At 27.3% G+C, this 12191-nt stretch overlaps 1 protein-coding gene across 1 annotated transcript in view; it reads left to right on the top strand.

Annotated features, from left to right (window-relative positions):
- The window catches only part of LOC111685485 (ceramide synthase 6), a 28580-nt gene extending 16834 nt beyond the window's left edge, over window positions 1-11746 (top strand). The window contains exons 6-7 of the mRNA XM_046946415.1: window positions 10883-11027; window positions 11350-11746. Coding sequence (XP_046802371.1) covers window positions 10883-11027; window positions 11350-11490 — 286 coding nt within the window. The 3' untranslated portion in view covers window positions 11491-11746. The remainder of the gene's footprint in view (window positions 1-10882; window positions 11028-11349) is intronic.
- The last annotated feature ends 445 nt before the right edge of the window (window positions 11747-12191 follow it).

Below are 12191 nucleotides of genomic sequence, written 5' to 3'. Positions count from 1 at the left end.
CGACTTAATTTCGAAATGATGTAATTTGCAAAACATACTTCTTTAATTTTTTAAGAAATACTTTATAAATTTTATTAGCCGTTTTTTTAACTTGACGCATTTTTGAGAACAGTGTAAATATGTGCTAAACATTGTTGAAATTTTAAATTTAAATAATATTATACAGTGCTTTGAAGATATTTTGAGAGAATCAAATAAGACTCGGGAGTATCACGGTATTTTTCAACATCAAATAGTGTCAAAAAAAGTATGATCGTACTTGATGGGAAGCTTTCAAAGAACTTTTCCATGACACCAATATCAACCATATCGGTTAATCAATAATCGAGATATATCTAACAATGACAAAACGGAAACTTTTTCAAACATTTCAGAAATGGTTAAAATTCTAAACATATTATTAACAATTATTATTAATTTTTATTAATATACATGTATTTACCATAATTAACAAAAACATAATTAATAAAATTCAGAAAAAGGAAAAGCAAATAACTATTATTAATTTTTATGCTACTGACAAAACATTGGAAACGTTTGAAATTTTACAGAAAAGAAGACTCTTAACAAAAATATATGCAAAATAACTGTGTAAAAAGCATCGTTGTTTACTGTTATTTCAAGGTATTCTTCATTTTGATAATTTTGTAATTTTTTTCTTTAAATTTTGTAGCAAAATTATTTTTTTGTCATTAAAATGGTTAGATTTCCGATTTAAAAAGCAAAACAAGTAAAAGTGCTATATTCGTCTGTGCCGAATCTTATATACCCTTCACCATAGTATATTTTAAACGTATGTATTTTATACATTTTTCCCTACTACATTATTTTTAAACCAAAAGCAAAACAAAATGAACAACAACGCTAAACGAAATAAAAAACAAAATACGCAAGGCATTAAAACCAACAGACGTAGAGTGACGATTGACTTCCGCGTAGGACAAGCCCATGTTAAAATGGTCGGTCACCTTGGTAGTCAGGTGGCTAGGGGCCACCACAAGTGGTAGTGGTCAGGAACTAAAATTTAAACATTTCAAGTGTCTACTCTCTAGAATACTATGGGACAATAATGTGACGATTGACCCGAAAGATATAAATTTGAGCCAACCAGATGGTGGCATATTACTAGAAAGTAATAATCATTTCTCCCAAAGATGGGTAAAATAACTACTTTCGGAAGTACAACAAAAAAACTACTTTTAAGAGTAAAATCTTAAGGTTACTTGAGGATAGTAAAGAGACGACTGTCTCCGCTCGCGCTTACAAAGAGGACACTAAAGTGACGACTGTCTTCTCGATTACAAAGGGTACATTCGTGACGAATGACCCAAAACATACGAATTACGACCATTTAGGTGGTTAACTATTAGTGGAAATTACTGTATTTTTCGTATGCATTGACTTTTTGTCGAACTGCTGGGTGGGTTATTTAACAAAGCATGAGAAAAATATGACATTTTTTTAATAAAATTTTCAGAGGTTGTCTCGGATTCTTGCTCATATCTCCGTTATTTACCGACCGATTTTGTTGATTTTAAATAGCGATCTTCTCGAAAGCATGTCTAACAGAATTATTGAAGATTCGGATCTCGCCGATATCTGGGGTCCTCTAAAAACTGATTTCAACATACAGACGGACATGGCTTAATCGACTCCGCTATCTATAAGGATCCAGAATATATATGGGCATTTCCATCGTGACGAACGTGACGGTCGTACGTTTTAAAGAGATGAAAAATATATATATATATATATACATATATATTTTTTAAAAATTATTGTATTTTTATATTGGACTTCAATAGCTCTATAACTGGTCGGAAGAAGAAATTGAAAGATCTTAATGGCCCTAAGATATATGTAGTTAAAGTGTGTGACGTGATGTGACAGAAATAGAAGTTGCTTATTTCTTTTTTGACAAAAATGTAAAAATCTGCGAGTTTCACCTGGCTATTTTGTTAAAACCTTTTTTATTGTAATTTGGAATATTTATTGATTATTTTTCAGCTTTTAGAACTAAAAAATAGTTTTCAGATTTTTTTGAACAAGCCGTTATGTGTGACGTGACATGTCGTGATGTGACAAAATTTCCAATGATGAAATTTGTAATATTATTGCAAATTAATTAATCCATAGATTTATTTTGGACGGACATTGTTGAAAGTTTTTGGAATCGAAGAAATATTTTGACTATTTAATAACATTTTAGTTGAAAATAGCTCCCATATAAGAATAATATAAGAATTAACATTAATTAACATAAAACTTTTAAAAATGCTTATATCACCATAAAATTCAACACAAATAATTTTGACATACACAAAAATCGTTCATCTTAATTTTTTTTAAAATTGGTCCATGATTAGGCATAGCTTCCATACAAAGCCCACATTTGATATACCCAAATACTTGGATATATAACTAAAATTTCGCCATCCTGATAATACAAACACACAAAAAACTTCCAAATGTACAACTACTGACCCTTCTGATGATAATACAATAATCGGTCATAACGCCCATATATATCCGAAAATCACTTTTTTCCATATATTTCTTAAAAATATCATTTGTTGAATTTCTGTGCTCTTTCTTCCACTTATCAACTAAAAAATCATAACTATCACCTAATTGAATAAATTGCATAAATATCACATCTTTTTAAATAACAATATTTCACAATTTGAAGGTTGCACTTGAGAAAATTTATGTAATGTGACGTGACAGACTTTGAAATTCTATAAAAAATAACCCCGCTTAGAATTATTTTTCTTTTCTTTTAAATTGAGTTCTATATGCTAAACTTGATTTAGATTCAAAGTTTTGAATACTTCTAAATACCAACTAAAAAGTTATGGGGATAAATCCTGTTTCAACGTGACGAACGTGGCATTTAAAAGTCTATGAAAGAAAACCGAAAATTTGCCTTTTAAGGATCTTTATGTTTTTATATTTGTATGTTTTAAGATAACTATTAATTCAACAAATGTTTTCCGATAAAAGTCCATTTAAATATTAGACTTTAAAATAATAAAACTATCAAAAGCAAATGCTACTAAAAGTTGAAAAATATGCCTGAAATATTATTGTAACTTTTAATTCCGATTTATCATCATAGTGGTTAAGAAAAGCTATGGGGTCTTTAATATAATAAAATTTGAATCTTTTTCTATAATAATACAAGTTGAAATTTTATTTTTGATAACTTTTAGTTTTAGAGCCACGCACAGTGGTATAGGAAAATAAAGAGGGAAATAATTCGGTAACTTCTAAACGGTTAATCCGATTTTAAAATCGGATTCCCGAGCGAAAATCGGGAATATTTGGACCCGCTATTATCAAAAAACTAAAGTAAGGACGGTAAAAATTTTAATTTTCAAATGCGAATATCTCCTAAACTATAAGAGATAATTTACTAAGGAGTGAGATCGAAAAATTCTTAACATACATATATGTTTATAAAAAAAAAACCACTAAACTTACAGCTTTATTTTTTTTATTTGATTCAAATTATTATTACAATTTACAAAAAAAATAATTTTATAGTTTTAATCACTAGTGATGAAATTTTGAACCCTTTTCGGAAACCCTTCCATTAACGTTTTTATAGTGCTTTCTGTCACTTTGCTCGAACATGTAGTCCATCTCCGTTTAAAATCTACCACACTTTTGGACACCTTTTTTGTACTCTTCAATTCTCTTTTAACAAGAGCCCAATATCTCTCCACTGGCCTTAGCTCCGGGCAGTTTGGAGGATTTGCCTCTCTTGGTACAAATACCACATTATTGTTCTTGTACCACTCAAGGGCTTGTTTACCATAGTGACAGGATGCCAAGTCAGGCCAAAAATAAGTGGACACATTATGAAGTCTTATGAATGGAAGCAGCCTTTTTTGTAAACATTCCTTGATGTAAATTTCGGTATTTATAGAGCCCGTTGTAACAAATGATTGGCTTCTTTTGCCGCAACTGCATATTGCTTGCCATACCAAGAACTTTCTGGGAAATTTTGTCTGCTTTTGGGTCCTAAACTTTTCTTCAACATTCCCTCGAGCATCAGCAACATAAAACTTTTGACCTGGAAGTTGCGAAAAATCTGCCAGAACATACGTTTCGTCATCCATTATGCAGCAAGAATATTTTTTTATAAAACTTGACTTCAATTTCCGTGCTCAGTTTTTGGCCTCTAAATTTTTAGCAGCGTTCCTGTCAGGAACTTTTTGAGCCTTGTATGTTTTTAAACCTGCATTAGCTTTAACTTTTCGTACCAAATAGTCCGAGCACTGAGCTAACCGAGCTGCTTTCCTACCGGATGTGTTGGGAGCTCTTTTGAAAGTGCGTTCTATTTTTTTGGCTTTAGAAACATCATGTGGACCATTCCTTCTACCTGAACCAGGTTTTCTATCAACTGACAAGTTCTCCCGGTACTGTTTAATAACATTGGAAACAGTTTGACGGCAGACCTTTGTATGCTTGGCCAACTTTTTGTAAGACCAAGTTGGGTTTAGTTGAAAATATTTAATAATTTCAGTACGCACTTTTTTCTGGTCATTCATTTTAATCAGATTAACAAAAAAATTAATATAATTGACATTACACATAATAACTGACATGTTTTTCAAAGGCAACTTGATAAAAAAAAATTCAAATAATACTTTGGTTGAAAAATGTAATGAAAAACGTGTGTTAAGAATTTTTCGATCTCACTCCTTATATACGAAATTTTTTTTTAATCGGAACTCAATTGAGGAAATAGGATCGTTTTAAAAATTTAACATAGCCGAGGTGTCCTAATTTGAGGAAGAAAGATTCAGTGAAAACTGAAAAATTCCAAAAAAGTACTCTTTTAATATAGTTATTAATAAAAAGTTCGAAATAAGTACTCCTATTGTTAATCACATGGAAAATTCGGCTGGCCTTGGTTGTAGTCGCCGTGCGGTAAAACGTCTTAGTTTTAGAAAGAATCGTGCTATTCGTCTACTTATTGCCAAAGATAACATAAATAGGTCGAATTAGTAAATACCCTTTTTTGTGGACGTGTCCAAATTTAGTTAGGACATTTGTAAACGGGCAAAGGTGCCAAAATTATGGTATAGAACTATTTTTTAAGGCAAGGTATTAATCGAATTCAATTATAAAAAGATACTATGTATGGTATAAGGTAGAGATCCAATAAAAAAACATAAAGTATTCCTCCCCTGTGAAAACTTGGCCCGTAGTTTGGAGATATAAAAACGACCATTAGGGCCATTGGCCCTAAAAGCCGACTTTCGAGTTGCAATCGAGTGGCTAGACTCGAAAATTATACCTGTATTAAAGTGGCCTGCCTATTCACCATATGTCAACCCCAAAGAAAATCTATGGAAAACAGTAGTTCCAAGATATGGACTCAAAAATTGTCCTTTCAGGTCTAATTAGAAGAACGATTTTTAGGATGCGGTTATAAGGGTATAACTAAATTTTTCAAATTAATTTTTTTATCCAATTATTGTTTCAATTCATCTCTGATGTCATGCAGCAATACAAAGTAAAATATACAGAACTATATTCTGACTTCTGACCAATTTTGTTCAGATAATACCAAAGTTTCCATTGTTTTGTCTGTAACAGAAAACCGAATAATTTAATCTTGTTTTATTTTTTTAAAATTAAATTAATTATATTCATGAAATGTTATTTATTTGGGTATATAAGGATATATACAAATAACATTCTAAAAAAATTTAATTTCTTATTAAGGTTTGAGTCCGTTTGTGAAAATTTAAAAAAAATGTATCCATTGTTTTGTCACCCACTGTATATTAAAATTTAGAGGCCCATAATTCCCGAATAATTTTTTTCTTTATTGAAGTCACATAAAAAATTACTATCATATGGTGTAATGAAATGTTGTAAAATCAGATGGATTAGAACGCCAGATTTATGACCTCAATTTAAATGTACTCTCAACAAGAACCGGTGGATTAATAGTTTATTTTAATAACAATTGGCAAGTGAAACTATTACAAGAAAAAATATGTGAATCGAAATTCTGGATAAGTGCTTATAATATTAAATATAATCAAATTTCAATGATAATAGCTGCAGTTTATAGATCTCCTAGTAGTCAAGAATCTGAATTCTATGAAACATTTGAAGAAACAATAGAAGAACTTAACGAAAAAACAACGGATATCATTATTGCAGGAGATTTTAATATAGATTGGTCCAAGGACAGTATATACAAGAATAAGTTGAAACAGATAATAAATGATAATGGACTAAAACAGATGGTAACTGAATATACAAGAATTACGCGTAACTCAAGAACAATAATTGATTATGTCATTACGAACAAAACAAACACAATAATAAATAACAGTAAAATAAATAAAATATCCGATCATGAGATAATTGAAATAAAAATCAATAATGAAAAAACTAATCATATAAATAAAAGAGAAATAGAATACTTTAAATATAATAAACTTAAATTCCAAAGAGAAATAAATGGCAGATTAAAATTTGAAGAAGACCAAGACATAAACTACAATGTAAATCTTTTTGATAAAGCTTTAGAAGATTCTATTAAGAGACTAACAATTAAAAAATCAATAAATGAAAGAAGTATTAAAAATAAATGGTTTAACAGACAATTACAAATTTTAAAGAAAGAAAAAATTATAAAGTATAATATTGCTATAATATAAAAGTGCTAGAAATATATACAAAATAAAACTAGAAAATGAAAAAAACGATTATATTAATAAACAAATAAGCAACACCAAAGACCAAAAACAAATGTGGAAAAATATTAAAGACTTAGTCCTAAAGAAAAACCGATCTGTGATACAATCTGTGATTTTTAATAATATAGAGTATAAGAATAACTGTGATATATCAAAACAATTTAACGAATACTTCGTGAATAGTATTAAGGATATAAGAGATAATATAGAACATGTGCAATATAATAATCAAATGAATGTGATAAATGCTAGATTTAATTTTCGTGCAATATCAATTATAGAACTTAAACAAATATGTAAACAAATCAAAAATAAACCAGACTTTAATAACATTAATATCCAAATGATAATAGATAATTGGAATTTAATTGGTTGTAATATACTAAAAATTGTAAATAAATCATTGGAAACTGGAATCTTCCCGGATAATTGGAAAACCTCAATGATAACTCCAATCGAAAAAATACCAAAAACGAATAAATGTGAAGAATTTCGTCCGATTAATACATTAAAATTATGTGAAAAAATTTTGGAAAAAATTGTAAAAAACCAACTTGAAGAATTTTTAGAAACAAATAATATATTATCCAAATATCAATCCGGATTTCGAAAAAGTTTTTCATGTGAAACAACGGTCAATTATATCATAAATAGGTGGAAAAATATTAATAAAAATAAAAAAATTATGGCGATTTTTCTAGATTTTAAAAGAGCATTTGAGACTATCGATAGAAACATCCTTATACAGAAATTATACAATTATGGAATTCAAAATAAAGAATTGAAATGGTTTGAATCATATTTAACAAATAGAAAACAAATAACTAAAGTGAACAACATTAAATCAATCGAAATTGAAAATGAATACGGGGTTCCACAAGGATCAATTCTAGGGGCTCTTCTATTCATTATTTATATAAATGACATGCCAAATATACTAAAAAAATGTGAGATAGTATTATACGCGGACGATACTCTAATTTTCAATGAATCGGATACGAATGAGGAATGTGTAAATAATTTAATGGAAGATATGATAACTATAAATAATTGGCTCAAAATGAATAAACTAAAACTAAATGAAAATAAAACAAAAATACTAGAAATAAACATGGACAATAACATAAATTTCGAAATCAATAATACAATAATTGAAAAAGTAGACTATATAAAATACTTAGGTTTTATAATTGATAAAAATATGAACTTTAAAGACCACGTAGAATACATATGCAAAAAGATCGGGAAAAAATTGGTTTCTTTAGGAGAATAAGAAATAAAATTTCAACTATAACTGCAATAAACATTTACAATACAATGATAAAACCACACTTTGAATTCGGTTCTACAATTCTATATTCATGTCTTACAAGTAATCAAATTGAGAGACTACAAAAGCTACAAAACAAGGCTATGAGGTCAATTATAAAGTGCAATAGGTTTACACCAATACAACTTATGCTGGACACTTTAAAATGGTTAAATATTAGGCAGCGGCTTCAACTTAATACATTGATATTTATATACAAAATGAAAATGGGAAATGCACCAGAATACCTAACAGATCAAATAACTTATGTCAGCCAAATACAGCCCTATAATCTACGAAATGCGAACGATTTTAGACTGCACAAAGCTACAAGCAATAAAATGAAGAGGGCCCTATTCTACAAAGGACTGCAACTGTTTAATCTGCTACCAACGGAGACCAAAAATGAACAAAATTTTAATATATTTAAAAGAAATTGTGTAAATTTTGTGAAAAATAATATATATCAGAGTTTTTAATAATTTTAAATTAATATTAAAGTAAATCAAAATGTAATATAGCTCTAAAGATAAAGTATTTGAAATACTAATTAATAAATAATAATAATAATAATAACTTCAATTTAATTATCAGAGCAAAATGATTTTAGTCAAAAAAGTACCCTCTGAAATATTTTTTGATACTGAAAAAAATATCTAATTTTCCATCCCTGATGTTTTTTTTTATTCATTTCTTTGTGCTGATGTTTGTAACGCACAATAATATTGGTCCAATACCCACCTTAAAGTATACCAATCGGCTCAGAATTATTTTCTGAGTCGAGACTATTTTAATAAATTGTTTTTTGTGGATAACTGCGTACGGTCCTTCAAAGCAGACCTGGGCGATTTGCATTAATTTTAACATTAAATTAAAAAAAATTAATTTAATGGAAAAAATATTGCATTAACATTAAATTAGGCTCATTTAATGCATTAATTTTGCATTAACATTAAATATTTTTAATTTTAATGTATTAATTTTGCATTAACATTAAATATTTTTAAAATTAATGCATTAATTTTACATTAACATTAAATATTTTTGAATTTAATGCATTAATTTTGCATTAACATTAAATATTTTTAAAATTATTGCATTAAATTTACATTAACATTAAATATTTTTAAATTTAATGCATTAATTTTGCATTAACATTAATGTATGTATATAAAAAGTGATATACTTATGTATGTTATTTAAAATACAATACCAAAGTCTGACTTAATGAAAGTAACATCAAATGGGTTAAAATACTTTCAAATAAATCTATGTTTTTTAATATGAGATTTGCTTATAACGTTATAAATAATTATGCAATGTTGAATATAAGCTTATTTGTTTTCATTTATTTCTTTTTACAATTTTTAATTGTAAATATTAATTAATAGTAATTCAACATTATTTTATAATATAAAAGTTATTCCCAAATTTCCCGAGGATCGGCCCATATTTGCCCTATATAAAGCCTCATTTAGAAATTTTAGTTTTTTTATCAATAAATTGCTTAAATATTTTGGAATAAACTTTAAAGTTTCTTTATAAAAAGTAAAAATTTTAAAAATATACTCATGATGTAGGGTATTATATGGTCGGCCATGCCCGACTATACTTTCCTACTTGTTATATATAGCTTTGTGTTATCTGATAAATAAGTTTTCAAATTTCATCTACTTTGACCATAATATTTGTTAATTTTAATGCAAAATTAATGCATTAAATTTAAAAAAAAATTTAATGTTAATGTAAATTTAATGCAATAATTGTAAAAATATTTAATGCTAATGCAAAATTAATGCATTAAATTAAAAAATATTTAATGTCAATGTAAAATTAATGCATTAATTTCAAAAATATTTAATGTTAATGCAAAATTAATGCATTAAAATCAAAAATATTTAATGTTAATTCAAAATTAATGCATTAAATAAGCCTTGGTTAATGTTAATGCAATAAACTTGCATTAACATTAATTTTTTTTATGTTAAAAAAATTGTTAATGCATTAACACATTTAATGCATTTGTCCCAGGTCTGCTTCAAAGTGGTCAAAAAAGTAAGGTAAACTTTCGAATGTTTTGACAACTTTACATTTCTCACAAGAGAGTGATTTCCTATATGCTAGATTCGGACTACTTTTTATACTTTGCCCACAACATTACAATTATATTGTAATTGTGTAAAACAAAAAAAATTATTTAATTTATTATAAAATAAAATTCGTTTATTTTCGATTAGATTTGTGCACTCGGTTTTAAACCGAGAAAAATTGTGAGAATTTTAAACGAGAAATTTACTTCGGTTTACAGGATTATTTACAAAACAATGAAAATTATTTATGATTTGATAAACTAAATTTGATACAAACAATGCAATGCGACAACAAAACTCACACTGTTGCAATTGTCACAGCATTGCATTCATGCAATACTGAAATGGTATTGTTTGTTTATTGTATTGGCTCGTTATTGTATTGGCTCGTTATTGCGTTTGCAATTCTTTCATTAAAAACCGCAAAATGGAAAGATCTACAGATCACTTATAAATAGGCGAACGTTGTTCTTTTAGTCCAAGTTATTTCCTGGGCAACTTCTTCCAAAGATTATTGAAAAAAAAAAAATAAAAAAACGCCCACAATTGCAACAGTAAACTTTTACAATACAAAACGCATCGAATACCACTATTAGCGGTATGTACATTTTTCGAGGAAAGCATTTTAAGTTTAATCATGATACCATTTCAAAACTTAAAAAACTCTATATAATTTTGTTTAATTTATTAAAAAAACTAAGCCACTGTATATTACATTACTATGATAACATGATTTATAATCTTTTTATTTTCAGTACATCTGTGGAAGCACCTAGCATTCTTCCCATGTTCCCAGCTTATTATATATTTAACAGTTTGCTTATTATGTTATTAGTACTACACATTGTGTGGACATATATGATACTCAAAATTGTGGTCGATTCACTTCAAAAGGGATTGGTAAGTAAATTAAATTATTCACTTTTAAATTCGTTGTGTAAAAAATTTGATACAATCACAATTATTCTGTTTGCTTTAGTTCTATAATAATAAATTTTATTTTTGTAAACGATTCATTGGTGTAAGTAAACAAGTGTTATTTAGCTTCACCGCAAATTCCCAAGATTTTATACAAATAAAACAAAATATTTTCAAATTTACTGAGACTTTAGATTTTTTAGATTTAAACCACATTAAAAAATTACATTTCTCAAATCTAAAATATTTTTGTTTACATAAATATAAGTCTGCTAAAATAATAATATTTTTTTTCTTCTTTCAGATGTCGGGAGATATAAGATCCAGTGATAGTGAAGATGTATCTGAGAGTTCTGAAATTCATGCATTAAATAACGGCAACTTAACTGGCAGTCAAACGAATAATGATGTTAAAAAAGTGGATATCACTACCAAAAGAAAATAAATATTTTGTTAAATTAGTACCAAATCAGTTCATTGTTTTTAATAGTTATACAAGTATTATAATTTAAAATACTTTTACATTTCAATTATAAAAATGTACATTTATTTTGTAAAAAATTTAATTTAAATATATTTATATACATATATATCTATATATGTAATGAACAGTTAGTCTATAGTTACGTTCTGTTACTTCATTGACTCGAGCCAAAACGTGTAGAACTGTTACATATTTTAAATAAAATTTTCGAACTGAATTATTTAAAAGTTGAAACTGTAATTTATAAAAATAAAAAAGGGCGGGTTTCCTACTACATAGATAAATGCGTTTTACCTTAGTTTAAACGCGGAACAAATTTAGGGGGGCTTTAACCTATGATTGTGTTTATATAGTAATGAATTAAAGAGCAGTTGCATTTTTTAGTATAATATAGACAATGAACAGCAGTTTTTTGCACATATTACTTTTGTAAAATGAAACATTTTAACAAATAAACATTTAAAACAATAATAAAACTTAAAACTGATAAAACAAAATATGACTATTTATTTAAACTTACTGTTTATGTATTTGAAAAAAAGTTCAAATTATTTTATTTTTTTCAATAAAAAGTTTATTTATTAAATTTAACTTTACATTAAAGATTCTTCACTGATGTTGTGCACTAAGTGGTCACAATGGCGTTCACTTTGTGTTTTAAA

Source organism: Lucilia cuprina, chromosome 3 (assembly GCF_022045245.1).
Source record: "Lucilia cuprina isolate Lc7/37 chromosome 3, ASM2204524v1, whole genome shotgun sequence".
NCBI classification, from domain to species: Eukaryota; Metazoa; Arthropoda; class Insecta; order Diptera; family Calliphoridae; genus Lucilia; species Lucilia cuprina.
Note: the sequence above shows the minus strand (reverse complement) of the source record. Positions and strands in the feature narration are given on the sequence as shown.